Below are 17,796 nucleotides of genomic sequence, written 5' to 3'. Positions count from 1 at the left end.
TGAAGATGAATAGTATTTCATTGTGTGTATATACCATATTTTCTTTATTCATTAATCTGTTGATGGACACTTAGGTTATATTCATTTTTTAGGTATTTTGAATAGTGCTGCAATTAATATGGGAAAGACACTAGTCTTTTAGATGTAATGATTTTATTTCCAAGGGATATGTATCAAGGGGTAGAGTTGGTGGATCATATGGTAGATATTGTTAATTTTCTGATGAATCTCTATACTGTTTTCTTAATGAATGGCATTACTAATTTATATTTCCATAAACATACAAGCTTCCCATTTGTCTATATCCTCACCAGCACTTGTTTTCTATAGTCTTTTTGATAATAACCTTTCTGACTGGGGTGAGGTGATAGCTCACTATTGTTTTTATTTCTCTGTCAATTAGTGTTGTGTGGAGTATTTTTCATATACCTGTTAGCCATCTGTATACCTTATTTTGTGGAGGAAGGTAAATATCTATTTTGTTCTGTTTTCCATCTTTTTTTGGAGGGGGGTTTTACCAGGGCACCTTATTCTGAGCCACATCCCCAACCCTTTTTATTTTTTGAGACCAGGTCTCACTAAGTTGCTTAATGTCTTGTTAAATTGCTGAGGTTGGCTTTGAACTTGTGATCCTCCTGCCCCAACCTCCTGAGTAGTGTGTGTCACCGTAGATGGCCTCTAGTTTTTCTTTTTTTTTTGGTATGAGGATTGAACTTATGAGCACTTGACCACTGAGCCACATCCCCAGCCCTTAGTTTTTCTTAATTTACAAAAATATGGGTGACATTTTTATAGTAACTTTGTATCTGATGACTTTGATAAATACACATATTAATTATAATATTTTGTGCTTACTGAGTAGTGTTGTCTGGATATTTTTCTACTAACAGAATTGTAGTATAAATTTCCAACAGTCAGGTTTTCAGCAAATAATGATTTTTTTTTTCCTTGGAATAATTCCTTTTCTTATGCATAGAACCTTCTGTACTATGTTGAATTGAAGTGATGACAGTGATCTTATCTAGTTCCTCTTAGCATTTTATAGTTGTATGTGTTGTTCACCAGTTTTAAGTCTAGTGCCCTTATCAGATTAAGGAAATATTTCTTATTGTGAATGTATTTAAAATTATAGCTTAAGTTTCTGCATCTAATGAGATTATCATATTTTTTTTCTTCTGTACAGTATCAACTTGGTGAATGATAGATTTTTTTCCTTTCCCCAAATTTGTACATTCTCAAGTTTATAGGAATGTGGTATGAGTGTTTTTTTTAAATTTTGAATTTATTTACTAGTAGCATGTTAATAAGGGATTAATATTATGTTAGGAAAATGTATTTTTTAAAATGTTTTTATTATATATTTATTTATTTTTATGGTGCAGGAGATTGAAACTAGGGCCTTGCACATGCTAGGCAAGTACTGTGGCAGCTCTCCTTTTTAAAAATAATGACTTTTTTCTTCTTTTAGGACAAGCCCACCTTATTGTTGTGTGGATCTATATTCACTTCGTACTGGAGAGATGGTCAAGTCCATTCAGTTTAAAACACCTATTTATGACCTCCACTGCAACAAGCGGTAAGCATTTTTTCATGTTTCTTATTCGGGTATGATCTATATCCTGGGCATATAGAATACTACCAGTTCCATGAATTGAAGATTTTTGAAAATATCAAGAAAATATCTTCAAAATTATGTCCTATAAAATAGCTCTAAAATTCCTTAATTGAATATTTTCAGACTTCTATCTTGAGCCTTGAGGGAAATATGAATTCATTGCAATGGGATTTAACCAGTATTTTAAAAACACAATGAAAAAGAATAGAAAGTATCTGAGACATCATAGATGTTCTGAGCAACCTTTTTATATATACAATGTGTATACTTCTCTGTGTTTACTGAACTATAATTTTTCTGGGAGGTAAGAAATACTTCATGCTACATAATGGAGCTAAAACATGCACCGGGTTGGTTTTCCTTCTTTATGATTTATTTTATTAAATTGGACATATTCAAATCTAGGTTGAACTTCTACTTGACCTTTGGTGATAATGACAGATTATAACCACAGAATATAAGTGGAGAAAGGAACATAGTAATCTTTCATTACTGAGTACTTTCCTTTTATACTTGAGAAAACTGAAGGCCTAGGATGATGAATGTCTTTAACCAAGAATGATGCAAGATATAAATCTTGTCATCAAAAGGAAACATATGAAGCACAACAAACAAAATATTTTTGGCATTTCAATAAATTTAAGAGAAACCAGATTCTCAGATTAGATTTTAATGAGATAGTGCAAAAAGATATACCCAACAAATGTATAGTAAAGAAAATGTGCATTATCACTAATGACAGAACTATTTGAATTTAAGTGCAAAACATGAAAGTTATAGGAAATAGAAGAAACAGTATACTATGCCAGGATAAGGTAATTATATCCTGAGAAATCAAGTTAGTGAAAACAAAATCATATAGAAGTATTAAATAACATCATTATTGGTAGTTTCAGTAGATAATATATTTAACCCCCAAAACTATTTCACGTGCCATCCTAAAGTAATTTACACATTATTTAGCCAAAGAGGAACTTTAATACATTCTAAGAAGTAGTATAGAGAAGATTTTAGATCAGTTTTCTCATATTACAGATCTGTGGATATGCTAGAAACCAGAGAAAATAAACAAAAAACTACAGTTGTTTTTATTATTTGCTCAGTTTAAAATAAATAGGAAGTCAAAACTAATTTTATTTCTTTCAAAAATTAATAATAAAATATATGTGTGGTGAAATTCTGCAAGATAAATAAAAGAAATTATTATTCTCCAGAGATAAATATAGTCACCTGTATTTGAGTTTATCCTTCTCCAAAAAGCATTTAAATCTATAAATGCAGGTATAACCTGTAGCTCATGCTTTGTTTATAACTCTACAAGAATGAATACTATTAACTTAAAATATCAAATATGAGACTAATAGGATTTTTTTCAAGAGCTCATGCAAGAGGTGATATGGCAGATAGTGTAGAATTCAACACAATATGGCAAGAATTTGTGCAGAAAAGTCATAGGTAAACTGTGGTTCTTTTCCTGGAAGCAGAGGGTGTTAGAACCATTAGAACTTGAAATCACTAAAAAGTCAGTAGGGGTTGGGAAATGGGAAGGAACAGATGTGGCCATGAACAAAAACTCCTTCTTATTGGGTAATAGGCAATTAGTGTCTCTAAATAAATGAATATGATAAGGGTAGGTGTGGCTTAATCACATTCATTTATTTAGAAACTGAAACAGAGTAGCAACACTGACTGAGACAGTTGGTTACTCCCCAACCTTACCAGCCTAAATGTACCATTTCCAAAGTTAGCAGTTATTACCAGCCTGTCCCACCAGTGTATTTTTGGTGTGTAGAAGAAGGTTTCTAATAACTTGTCTTCTAAATTCATAGCCTTCATATTGAGAGTAATTGTATATGAGGGCTTTTATTTAAAGAAGTGAACCAAAGGATTGTCATTTGCAGGTGTACCTGATGCAGAAGGTGAGACTCCATGTTGGTACCATAAAGGGATGAGAGAGGGTAGATGGTGGGGGAGTAGAGTATATGCTGCTTATTTGTGGGAAGAATGTCAATAATTAAATGATTTTAATAAATTTTGAAATAAAGCATCAGGGATAGTATAAAATATTGTGTTATTATTTGATAATCTACACTTCAGTCATCAGGATTTAATTTCTCCAATCTAGAGTATAGGGGGTAAACCCAATAACTCAGTTAAAGTAACTACAATGAAGTAAAAGTGTTGGTGGGCAGCTTCAGAGATCAGGTCAAAAAATGCAGTGAGGTTTCTTTTTTTCTTTTTATTTGGATTAAGGTACAGGTCTAAGAAAGTGTTTTCATGGTGGAATAGACTCTAAATATCAAATACTTCTGACATGATTAAAATTAAATAGCAGAAGAGAAAAATAAAGAGAAAGGCAAAGTGCTATAGATAGGAGTCAGATGATAAGAACCAAACAAAATTAATATCCTCAGAAAGGAAAAATAATCCTCTTCCCTGAAAAGCAAAGCATTCACATCAGGAAGGGGCGCTAAAATCAAACTTATCAATTATATTAGTAAATTAAAGTAAATTTAAATCACCTGTAACAAAAATATTTTCAACTATGAACTCAGCCAACCAAAGGATTAATCTCCCTGATGTCCTGAGTCATATTATACCTTGTATACCTTTGTGATCATAGTGAATGAAAATCTCAGTTGAGAAATAAGACCTTCCAGGTGGAGCAGTAGAAAGTGTATAAGGTTGAACAGGAGAGGAAAGAAATGGAGAAACATTATCAAACTCCATTGATCTATGAGATGAGAAGATTTAAGAAGACAGGGGTATGAGAAAAAGTCTATTTGAAATTTCAAAAAATTACCCAAATTTTATGAAGAACAAAAAATTATGTATTTATGATCACTAGGAACACCAAAGAGGATAAATAAGAAGAAAAATATTCCTGGACGCATCATAATATAATTGATTGAAAGTAAAAATGAAGCAGAAAACTTGATGACATTTAGAGATATAAAAAAGCACATTAAATGTGGGGAACAACAGTATGAATATTCTTTTTTATGTTTTTTGTTTACTTTTGGGATTGATTTTTATTTTGGGCTATTCATGGTAGTTAGAGCCACTGTGTCTTCAGAACAATCACAGCATGGCAAATATGTCACTGAGACGCCTAGAAAAGTCTGACTAGCTGAACAGTATGAATATTCTGAATTTCAGTCAAGGGCACACAGAAGAATCAGGAGAACTCAGAAGAAAACTTCCACTTCACCCCTGCTACCTACTTGCTACCTAGATAGTCCGTGTGTTTTTCCTCTCTGGTGAATGAACTCCCTGTGTTCCTCCCTTGTAGCATCATTTCTACATGTGTATTTGATCTTACGTACTCATCCAAATCTTTTCTTCATGACTCCACATTCTCTCTATGGTACCCACTGCAATTTCCCCAGATTGAGAGTTTTCCTTTCCCCCTTTCGTTCAATATAACATTGCTCTCTTCAAGTTGACGTTGGTTCTCAGGTTCCTATATGGATCAGTTTTCAGATCTCATCATACTGCCATGTGTTCAGGACTCATTAACCAAATATTCAGTAATTTGCTATTTTATATCCAGCACTAATTTCATCCCTGTGTATTCATCTGTGATCAAAATTTCTTCTTTTTAAATACAACATCCTCATTAGGCTTTTGGGACATCATGCTCTTGTTTTTCCCTCTAACTTTACTGAATTCCTTCACCAATGGATACATGTTGGATTGCTGTCATCTTTGAATCTCTCTTTTCAGCTGTATTTCCTCTTCAGAAGCTCTTATTTATTTTCATTTCCTTAATACAGTTAATTTACAGGTGATCAATAATTTTCTCTCTGATCTGTTATAGTACTCTCTAGATCTATATCTTTAATTGCCTATTTTTATAGCTCTGTTTTGATATCTAGATGAAATCTCAAGTGTAATATTTCTGAGATGGAAACCTTATTAACCTACTCTTCCTGCCATTGTCTCCATTTTAATGAGTGGTAACTACACGACAATTCTTTCAGCCAAAATCCTTTGGGCCTTTAAAAAATTTGTGGTATAATTCACATACTTTAAAATCTACCCTTATAAAGTAAACAATATTAATGGGTTTTTTGGTATGAACTCGTCTTGCAGTTCCCATCAATAAACACCATGACACCACATCCCCATCAGTAGTCACTTCCTGTTTTACCTTTTCCTAGCCTGTCTAAACACTAATTTATTTTATATTTCTGTGATTATGTCTGTCCTGGACATTTTTTTTTAAGAGGGGGGGGGAGGGAGGGAGGGGGAGGGAGAGAATTTTTTAATATTTATTTTTTAGTTTTTGGTGGACACAACATCTTTATTTTATTTGTATGTGGTGCTGAGGATTGAACCCAGCGCCTTGCGCATGCCAGGTGAACGCGCTACCGCTTGAGCCACATCCCCAGCCCAGATAATTTTTAAAAAATATTTTTTTTAGTTGTAGTTGAACACAATATCCTTATTTTATCCATTTAATTTTATTTGGTGCTGATGATTGAACCCAGTGCCTTGCATGTACTAGGCAAGCACTATACCGCTGAGTCACAACCCCAGCCCTGTTCCGGATGTTTTATGAAAATGAAATACAATATGTGATATTTCTGACTGACTTCCTTCACATACCTTATTGTTTTTTAGGTTCCTTTACAAGGAACATGTATCAATATTTTATTCCTTTTTATGACCGAATTTTGCATGAATATGCCACATTTTGTTATCAGTTTATCAACTGATAAACTTTTGGGTTGTTTCTATTTTCATGTTCTTGGGAATATTGCCTTGAATTTTCCTATATAGGTTTTTAATTGAACATATATTTTCATTTCTCTTGTGTTTAGATTTAGCAGTTTAACTTTTTGCGGAACAGCTAAGCTGTTTTCCAACATGGCTGCATCATTTTACATTTCTACCAACAATGTGTGAGCGTTTCATTTTCTCTACTTTCTTTCTCACCAACACTTACTATTATTTTTGAGTGATGCTGGGATTTTTACCCAGGACCTTGTAAATGCTAGGCAGATGTTCTTTGTTGTTTTGTTTAAATTTTTTTTTTTAAGTTGAATACAACACCTTTATTTTACTGATGTATTTGTTTGTGGTAATGAGGATTGAATACAGTGCCTTACATGTACTAGGCAACCACTCTATCATGGAGCTACAACCCCAGCCCCTCTTCATTGCTTTTTTATTGTCTAGTGGTTGTGAAGTGCTATCTTTTTGTAGTTTTGTTTCATGTTTCCTTAATGAGTAATGATATTTAGCATCATTTCATGTGCTTATTTACCATTTGATTTGTTCCTTCCAGAAATATCTATTCTGATTCTTTGCCCATTTTAAAATTTGATTATTTGTCTTTTTATTATTAAATTGAAGAACAAGTCTGTGTACATTCTAGATAAGTTATTATTCAAATGCATTACTTGCCAAACTTTTCTCACATGCTGTGGATTATCTGTTCACTTTCTTTGTGGTGTCATTTCAGGCACAAAAGTTATTAATAGTGGTGATGTCCAATTCCAGTTTTTTCCTTGTTGCATTTACTATTGTTATGCAATAGTAAATGAATAAGAAACCATTCTCTACTCCAAGGTTATGAGCATTCACACTGGTTCTTTCTTGTGAGAATTTTGTAGATTTAGCTTTTAAATTTAGGTCTTTTTTTTTTTTTTTTTTTTGTACTGGGTTTTGAACCAAAGGCACTCTATCTCTGAACTACATCACCAGCCCTTTTATTTTTTATTGAGACAGGGTATCACTAAGTTGCTTAGGGCCTCACTAAGTTGCTGAGGCTGGCTTTGAGCCTGGGATCATGTTACCTTACCCTCCCAGTGTTTGGAATTATAGGCCTGTGTCACCACACCCAACTTCTTGGTCCATTTTTAACTTCTGTTTTTCTTTGCTACCTTATTGCAGTCCATGGACAAATCCTGTTCAGTTCCACTTTCAATTTTATTAATAACTTAATTGCTTCTCACTACAACCATTGCTATACTCTGTTCTAAACCACTATCTTTTACCTGGATTATTGTGGTATTCTTTAAGTTCTCTGCTTTCAAATTGTTACTTGCTTGCCTCCATAGTGACCTGTTCTTAATATAGTGCCAGAATCTATCTTTTAAAAATTATGCCAGAATATTCCATCTTTCTATTCTATTCTCTCTCTTGGCTTCCTTCCCATGGCCTATAAGAACATCTAGTATCTTTGCTTTTTTTGTTACTTCTCTGACTTCATCTCCTACGATTTTTTTCCTTTTGCTTTTTGAGCTGCGACTCTGCCTTTTAATTGAAATTGGAAAAAATATTGTTACCTCCAGAACTTTATATATTTTGGAATTTAATTTGTGATAAGGTGGTATTTTAAATTTGTGTGTGTGTGTGTGTGTGTGTGTGTGTGTCAGGGGAAATATATTATTCAGAGAATGATTTGAGAGCACTGAGACTCTTGGGGAGGATCAGGTCATTTATGAGTAGAAAAAGCCACAGATCCTTTCCTTGTGAGGGTGACATGCCTCTTATTGTTGGTATTGATAGTTTAGCAGTATTCTTGGTTGAAATAAATTGTATTTGCTTATGCAGAAATGAACAAATGCAGTGTGAAAATTTGAAAAATCAACATATCTTTTAGCATCGAAAGCTATTAAAATTCTACAAATAAAGTAAATAAATGATGTGTAGAACATGTAATCACAGAATTTTGAATTGGAGAGGTTTAGTAAAATCTAAATAAACCAATAATAAAGACCACTTTTTATGGCATGAAAGGTTTATTATTTCAATATTATTTTTGACCAAAATTATATTACTGTCTATCAGTACAGTAATTTTACAGGTTTGATGTTGATGAAAGAGAAATATACCAGTGCAATGGAACAGACTCTGGGATTAGACATACACTTAATATGACTTGACATAAAGGTGTCCTTTAGCTCAGGTTTTTTCAACCAGTTTTGTTTGCATATTCATATAGAACAACAACAAAAAGAAGTCTTAAGTCCGACTTAACTATCAATGCTAGATGAATTGGAACTCTGAACATGAAAGGTAATACCACTTATTTGTAGGCAAAATTTCAGTTAGAAATTCAATTTACTTTATGTTTACAAGTCTTTTCAGATTTTAAAATTCTTTCTGATACTAGTTTTGATAACTTATTTGTTTCAAAAAATTTTCCAGGGGGGATGGTAGAGGAGAGGAAAGGCAGCAGAATACAACAGACACTAGTATGGCAATACTTAAATCAATGGAAATGTAACTGATGTGATTCTGCAATCTGTATACGGGGTAAAAATGGGAGTTCATAACCCACTTGAATCAAAGTGTGAAATATGATATGTCAAGAACTATGTAATGTTTTGAACAACCAACAATAAAAAAAAGAAAAAAAATAATAAAAGATAGAATAGACAGACAAAACATAGTCCTGGGAATACAGCCCAGGGACAAACGTACTTGGCAATTTAAAATCTAACACATATTACACATTTTCAACAAGGCTACTTCATGGAATACTTGCTTAAATAGATGGAATGAATAATGAAAAAAAAATTCTCATTAGGTTGTATTAAGTATTGGAATAAAATTGTAGTATTTATTATCAATGTAATGGCTGTGAAATATCTAGCAATATCAAAGTTGTGAATGCTCTCTTTTTTTGATCAGTCTAGCTAAGTATCTAATTTTGTTTCTAGCTATGACCTGTCCCTCCCTTGCCCCTTAAGAGTGACGTGAAATGCATGTTGTTTATCATTGTAGGAAGTTCTTTTTCTACTTTGCTGACAGTTTTGTCTTTGTTAATTTGGTATTAAATTTAGCAAAGTCCTTATTAAGATGATTGTATGTTTATTTTTGATCTGTTAAAAGAGTAAATTATTTTGGTTGATTTCCTAATGTTAAAACCATTCTTGAATCTTTGAATGAAACTTTGGTGGTGTTATCTAAAATTCTTTTTATATGCTTTTGAATTTTATTTTTGCATCTATATTGATGAGGGTGGTTGATCTGCAATTTTCTTGTGTTTCTTTGATTTTTTTTCAGGGTTTACTTGCATATGATTGTTACTTTCTTCCTTAAATCTTCTGAATTTCTGTTATTGGGTACACATAAATTTATGATTATTATGTTTTATTTTCTTGCTTTGTGATCCTTTCATCTTTATGAACTATCCTTTGTGACTTCTGATATTTCTGTTCTTAATGTTTATTTTATCTTGTAATCATTTATCCATTCCAACTCTTATGATTACAATTTACATGGTATGTATTTTTCCATTTTATAGTTTTAAACTACTTGTGTTTTTTCAATGTCTTGGCTTGACATATTTAACTTGATCATTATCCAGTCTGACAATCACCTACTTTTAAATATTCTGTGTATTTAAAAGAAATTATGAAGGACTATAAATGTAGCTTTAGTAGTAGAGCAAATACTTGGTTTTTGGGAGGCCCTTGGTTCTATCCTCAGCACAACAACAAAAACAAAACAAAGGAATAGAGAATAGTTTGCTAGTATACACACACTTATCCATACATACACATACATAAATAGATATATGCCCAAACCTCATTTGTTCTGTTGACTCTTAACAATGGTGAATATTTTCATTTCTGTTTTGTTATTTGATACTTTTATGACAACTATTGTATTTAAAGTATGAGTGTTGATCTTGGTAAATAATATTTACATGTGAAAATGCCTTTTCTTTTACAAAGATGTTGAGGGTGTTGTGCTGACTCAGTGTGTAAGTGAGAAGGTTTTGGGCAATCTTGTAGTAACAGAACAGAAGTGTAGTTTACTATTGGGTATTTCTAAAACTTCATATTATTTCTTTAATAGGGTTATTTTCTTTGCTTTTTGAATATACAAAGTGTACATATATTATCATTAACAACAAACAGCTCATTAAAAATTAGAAAATTAGAAAAGTTTTAAACAAATCCAGCTGAAAAAAATTACAAGGAACAACAGTAATTACTTATTAGAATAGTTCTGCATCAGAAATGAGACTGTTCTCTTTTAGCATGTGAACAAAATTAATAGAGCAGCATTTTACTATTCTCTCCCCCCCCATTTTTCCATTCAAGTATCAGCATGTGTTGTTTAGATTTACCTATTCCCATTAGGAAAAAATTAATGTTAAATATTTTATAATAATTACAATCATTTATTACATTTTTTGAAATAATTATTAAAACGTGGTGGTTCCTATTAATAGCTTATGAGGAATAGTCATATTCAGATGTATTTAGAAATTACATTTTGAAAATATATTTCAATATAAATTGTTTTCCTGGTTATTTATAAATCTTAGTATCTGTGAAAAATACTATTTATACAGATTCTCATTTGAATTTTAATATATTGAGTCACTCAGAAATGACTTATTTACACCACATGTAATTGTCTTATATTTCTTTGTGTGTGAGTTATGTTGGTAATGCAGCAATCATTTTAAGTGATAGATTACATAAATCCATTTTATGTTTAATTCCATGACTCTGAAACATCAGTGGAAAAGCACTTTTAGTAAATGGCTAACAGTTTATTGATATTATCCATTCTTAATGTTGATTTATCTGATTTAAAATGAATGAAAAAATGAAAAACATTTTTTGAGGTGGTAGTTTTCCTTCAGGCTTTTTTTTTGTGGTAATCTCTATCTTATAAAAGATTTCATCATTTTTATTTTTAGATTTTAGAGGTAGATATTGCTAGGAAATATTTATAGGAAATGTAACTTATGATTCAATTCGTAGAATTTCACCTTCACCTTTTTTTCCCCCCTAATTTTAGGATCCTCGTCGTAGTCTTGCAGGAGAAAATCGCTGCCTTTGATAGCTGTACTTTCACAAAAAAATTTTTTGTCACAAGTATGTACCAAATAATTTTATTTCCTGTCATATGCATTTGAGTTTATACTGCTTACTTGATACAGTCAGCAAACTAAATGTAATCGTATTATCATTATTTCATCTGTTTTTACTTATGATCTTCTGTGATTTTGTGGATATCTTTATTCGGTAGAATAATTGTATGGTATGTAAGTTCACTTTGGCAACATGGGTTCATCATATTTGTTCTTCATTGTCTTAGTTTCCCCTTAAATACTTTCCTTGAAAAGTTGTGATTAATTTCATATAGCTGTTCATTTTTCGAGGTATTTGAGTGTTTTAGCCTTTCTTTCTCCCCATCTTTGTTCCATCCTCATCACCTCTAGAACAGTCTAAAAGTTCAGAAGTAAGCATAGAATTTAGTTCCCCACAATGTGCTCAAACACAAAATTAGTATATTTTGTATCATACGAAATTATGCATATGAAATTTTATAATGCGAGGGAAGGAGTGTTGGCAGGGAGGAAGGGGAAGGGAGAGTGAGAGAGAAATTAATTTTAAGAAATTGGCTTGGGGCTGGAGTTGTGGCTTAGCAGTAGAGCGCTCGCCTAGCACATGTGAGGCCCTGGGTTCGATCCTCAGCACCACATAAAAATAAATAAGTAAAATAAAGGTATTGTGTCCAACTACAACTAAAAAATACATATTAAAAAATAAAGAAATTGGCTCATGGAACTGTAGGGGCTGGCGAGTTGAGTTTTGCAGGACTGGCTGTTCAGCTAAAAAATCCAGCAGGATCCAATGTTGTAGTCTTGAATCCTGAGGCAGTCTGGGGACAGAATTTTTCATCTTCTCTTTTTCCCTGAAGTCTAGTAAAACAGTAGTTTTTCTCTTTGTCTTCTATGTTTCAAACTCACAACTGACTGTTAAAGTTCCAGCTGAGTTTTACCAGACTGTCTGATATGTATATCCTAAAGAAATACTTTAATGTATCTCAGTTTTGAAATGCCCAAGGAATCCTAATTATGTTGTTTGAAACTTCTGAAATATCACATGGATTTACATGAATATTTATTGAATACTCTATATCAAACTCCTAATAGTAGATATTATCCTTGCCTTTAAAAGCATTTTCTTTGATGCAGTTACCACATTATGTATCATATATAACTGCATACATCATATACTGCATGATATCCTGTATAAACAGTAATTTATTATAATATCTTATTTAACATTTTGTTGACCATGAATAGGATAACCTCAGGCTTGTAATCTTTTTCTCAGACATATATAGCTGTTACACATTCTTATTTATTATAATTAGAATAATTAGGGAAATAAAACCACATCAGTTCTATACGTTTCTTTCCTCATTGGGTGGGATAGAGATGAGTGAATCAGAATAGAGGAGAAGTATTTCAGCCACATTCAGCTGTGAAGTTTTCCTGAGTATTTGTCTTTCCATTTTATCTGTAGTTTTTTGCTGTTCATTGTTAATCAGAGATATGGACATCAAGGCTTCTAATGTTAGCTCTGTTGTGATTCCATTTTAACCTTCTAAGTTCCATTTTTAATTTTATAACCTGTATCTTATATTTGTAGCTGTATTTCAGGAGCACTGAGCTATCTTTTGTTCTTTTATTATTTTTGGTTTATTAACAAATAAAAATATCTTGAGCCCTCAAGTGAGTGTTAGATTTGGGGAAGAAATCCAAAGTCATTTATTTTAACAAAGGTAGTTTCAATTACAAAATATATTTGGAAGTTTAATCCCTATTTAAGTGTTAGATTCTACTATACTGTGTGTTGAAATATTACATTTGTCAATAGCTGTCAGCTTCTTTGTTAAATGGCAGAATATAAATGAGTTTTAATAGTGACTAATGAGAGGTTAAGAAAGTTAATGGTGGAGATATTTTATTTTTTTGAGGGTATTTATTTTTTAAAGCATATTTATATTATAGTTTTAAGTGAACAAGTAAATATATATATTTCCAGTAATTCATTTAATGTCCTATTTAGAAATTTAGAAGAAAAAACCTTCATTATAAAAGAATAATTTAAAATAACTAGATTTATGTATTAGCAGTATAGTTATATTTATTATTATTGCATTACAATTATACATGATAGTGGGATTCTTTGTTACATATTAGTACATACACACAGAAGAATAATGTAATTTGGTTACTTTTGTCTCCTAGTACTTACCCCGACAACCTTGTTCCTTCTTCTACTCTGTTCATCTCATGAGATGCACCCCCAGCATATTTTATTTTTCCTCTCTAGCTTCTACATATGAAAGAATATAGCTCTTGACTTTCTGAGTTTGTCTTATTTTGCTTGATATAATGTCCCAAATTCCATCCAGCAAATGGCATAATTTCATTATTTTTTATTGATATTAAAACTCCATTGTGTATATATGCTATATTGTAATTAGGCTGGAAGGACACAAAGGTCTATAATAATTCTAATACTTTAAAATGGAAATATAACTTTCATAATACTGTTTTATTGACAAATCTTGACAACATTACATAATGATAGAATTTTATGATCAAATAATATTTTGGATGAAATGTATGTGTAGCTGATAATCTATCTACACATTGTCCTCTACATGAGTGAAATTTGTTTCTACCAATATTAGGGTTTGTTAGCACTTTTTCTTTCTTTCTTTTTTTTTTTAAGGAAGGAATTTTTAAAAAATACCTTTATTCTATTTATTCATTTGTATGTGGTGCTGAGGATTGAACCCAGGGCCTCACATGTGCTAGGCAAGCGCTCTTATCGCTGAGCTATTGCCCCAGGCCCAGCACTTTTTCTTAATGCCTTTTTTGCTTTCTCTTTTTCTCAGTGTTTTTTTTTTGAGACATCTTTGTGATATATTCCTAAATGCTTCAACTTGCATTGCTAGAACCCAATAAATAGTTGAAGCAAACATTGCTAAATTATTAGTCTCTATCTTATTTTGTGAATTGTTCATCATTGGAAGGAAGAGATATGGAAGCATCAACAGTATTACTGGTTGTACAGTCAAATACTTTATTAGAGGCATACAGTTTCTAAAGAGATCCTAGTTGATGGCTTGTGGTCCCTAGTAATGAATTTTCAGTTATTTCTGATCCATGAGTATTCTCACTTATTCTCTCAGAGTACTATTTGAATTTTGGCTCTTGTTGATACCTTAATGTCAATATTTAGTGTGGATTGCATAAAATCTAAACTGTTGCTTAATAGTATGCTATATTACATACCTTACTAAGGAAAAAAAAAAGAGTTCAAAAAGCAACAACAACCAAAGTTGGTGATTTTTCTACTTATATTCTAAATAGTATTTATTATAGAATTTCACTTTAGTCTTCTCAAATCTCACTTTTGCAAATACTCTTACAATTAATAATGATATATCTTATTTCACACTTCCATTAGAATGTGTGATTATTCTTAGTCCTAAGAATCAAATTTATGCATGTGATTTTAGGTTGAGGATATTCAGCAAATATTTGAATGGAGATTTAGTTGATTTTCTTTGTATTACAGCTTTGTGTCAAATGATTTTTGGTCAATGTTAGAACCAAATACCATATGAACAGAATTTTAAAATCAAGAAATAGAGGGTGCCACTTTGTAACTTGGAAGAAGCATATATTTTTTCTCCAATTTCTGCATCAGAGCCCTCCCCTCCCATCTCTTTACCCAGACTGAAACTCAATACAGGTTACATACATTTCTGTGTATTTGGGTTTATGTTATCCCATGAGTATAAACTAGTTTTCTAGATACTGGAGACAGGGGAGCTGGTGTTATGGCACAGTGAGATAGTTTTTGTGGTAGCTCATCTGCCATTTCTCCATGGATTAGTACTCTGTTTTTAAAGAGGCAAGAGTACACCCCATGTAGAAAGACAAGATCTCCATTTAATGAGGATGTTATTTTGATCATGCAAGCATTTCAGACTGCTAAAATAGTCTGAATATCTCTTGTACAATACATTCTCAGTTGACTACCTTAGTTATGTAAGAATACAATGAAGGTACTGTAATGAAGTACTGATAGGATGTGTCCATCAGAGCAAGCATCATGGGAATTTGTGCCAAAGTGTGGATGGACCAGGTAAAGAGAGCCAATGGGGAACTGTTGAGAAGGTATCCAATGTGATGAGAAAGGTTACACTCTTGTATTTGTATGCACAGAAAATTGGCCTTGAGCAGCTGTCTGATGTGGAAATCTGAAACCCAGGTATGATTAGGAAAACAAAAGACAAAGATTGATAGATGTCATTAGTAGTCATTTGAAGTGTACTAAAAAAATCTCCAGGGAGATTAGAATGTCCAGTAATTCCAGTCCTCATGATACACACCTGTAATCTCCACGATTCAGAAGGCTGAAGCAGGTGGATCATAAGTTTGAGTCCAGCCTCAGAAATTTGGTGAGACACTGATTTAAAATAAAAAATAAAAGAACTAGGTGTGTAACTAAGTGATAGAGAACCCCTGGGTACAGTCTCCATTACCGCCCCCCAAAAACCACACACACAAAAAGATAAGAAAAATGAAAATTTAAACAAATCAATTTCAAGTAATGAAAAAGCCATCAAAAACCTACCAACAAAGAAAAGTCCACAACCAGACTGGCTTCCCAACTGAGTTCTACTAGACCTTTAAAGAAAAACTAGTATCAATCCTCCTCAAATTATTCCATGAAATAGAAGAGGTGGGAACTCTTCCAAACTCATTCTGTGAAGCTAATATCATTCTGATACCAAAACCAGCGAGACACATCACGGAAAGAAAATTTCAGACCAATATCCTTGATAAACATAGATGAAGAAATTCTTATTTAAAAAAAATTTTAGTTGTAGATAAACACAATATCTTTATTTATTTATCTTTATGTGGTGCTGAGGATTGAACCCAGTGCCCCACACATGCAAGGCAGGTGCTCTACCATTGAGCTACACCCCATCCCAGATGCAGAAATTCTTAATAAAATATGGCACATCACATACAAAAACACAGTAAAAAGATAGTGCACCATGATCAAGTGGGTTCACCACAGGGATGCATGTTTAACAAACAGTAATCAATAAATATAATTCATCACAAAAATATACTTAAAAGAATCACATGATTATCTCAATGCAGAAAAAGCATTTGACAAAATATAGCATACATTCATATTTAAAACACTAGAAAAAATAGGGATACAAGAAATATACCTCAACATTGTAAAAGCTATATATGACAGATTCAAGGTCAACATCATTTTAAATGGAGGAAAAAAATGAAAGAATTCCTTCTAAAAATAGGAGCAAGACAGGGATACCCACTTCATCACTTCTATTCAACATAATCCTTGAAACTCTAGCTTGAGAAATTTGGCAAAAGAAAGAAACTAAAGTAATAAAAATAAGAAAAGGAGAGCTCAAACTCTCTCTGTTTGCCAATGACATGATTCTATATTTAGAAGACCCAAAAAATCTGTACCAGAAAACTTCTAGAACTCATAAATTAACTCAGCAAAGTAGCAGGGTACAAAATTTATACCCATAAATCAATTGTGTTTTTATACTCTAATGATGAATCAGCTGAAAGTGAAATTAGGAAAACTATCCCATTTACAATAACCTCAAACAAAACAAAACAAAAAAACCAAACCAACAAAATACTTAGAAATCAATCTAACAAAAGTGGCGAAGGACCTCTACATCAAAAATTACAGAATGCTAAGGAAATTGAGGAAGATCTTAGAAGATGGAAAGACCTCCAATGGCTTTGGATTGGCAGAATTAATATTGTTAAAATGGCCTTACTATCAAGAAACAATCAAGACTGGGAAGAGAGAGCCTATACAATGGGAGAAAATCTTTGCCACCTGCATCTCAGAGCATTAATTTCCAGAACATATAAAGAACTCAAAAAACTTAATACCAAAAAACCCAAATAACCCAATCAAAAAATGGGCAAAAGGGTTTTTAAAAAAATTTTTTTAATTGATTTTTTTTAAAAAAAATGACACCGGAATGCATTACAATTCTTATTACACACATACAGCACAATTTTTCATACTAGGCAAAAGGGTTTGAATAGACGCTTGTCAAAAGAAGAAATATGAATCATCAGCAAATACATGAAAAAATGTTAAACATCTCTATCATTTAGAAAAATACAAATTAAAACTATACTGAAATTTCATCTAACTCCATTCAGAATGGCAATTATCAAGAATATAAGCAGCAATAAATGTTTGTGAGAATATGGGGAAAAGGGACACTCATACATTGTTGGTGGGATTGCAGATTGGTGCAACCACTCTGGAAAGCAGTATGGAGATTCCTCAGAAAACTAGGAATGATAC

The 17,796-nt window shown here is 32.1% G+C and overlaps 1 protein-coding gene across 9 annotated transcripts in view; it reads left to right on the top strand.

Annotated features, from left to right (window-relative positions):
• Nucleotides 1–17,796, top strand: part of Bcas3 (BCAS3 microtubule associated cell migration factor) — a 573,169-nt gene that overhangs the window by 134,934 nt on the left and 420,439 nt on the right. For all 9 annotated transcript variants that reach the window (XM_005321544.5, XM_078042365.1, XM_040269079.2 and 6 more), the window contains 2 exons: nt 1,469–1,576; nt 11,393–11,469. In XM_005321544.5, coding sequence (XP_005321601.2) covers nt 1,469–1,576; nt 11,393–11,469 — 185 coding nt within the window. The remainder of the gene's footprint in view (nt 1–1,468; nt 1,577–11,392; nt 11,470–17,796) is intronic.

The sequence above is a fragment of the Ictidomys tridecemlineatus genome, chromosome 3 (genome assembly GCF_052094955.1).
Source record: "Ictidomys tridecemlineatus isolate mIctTri1 chromosome 3, mIctTri1.hap1, whole genome shotgun sequence".
Classification (NCBI taxonomy): domain Eukaryota; kingdom Metazoa; phylum Chordata; class Mammalia; order Rodentia; family Sciuridae; genus Ictidomys; species Ictidomys tridecemlineatus.
This window is presented reverse-complemented; position numbering and strand designations above follow the sequence as displayed.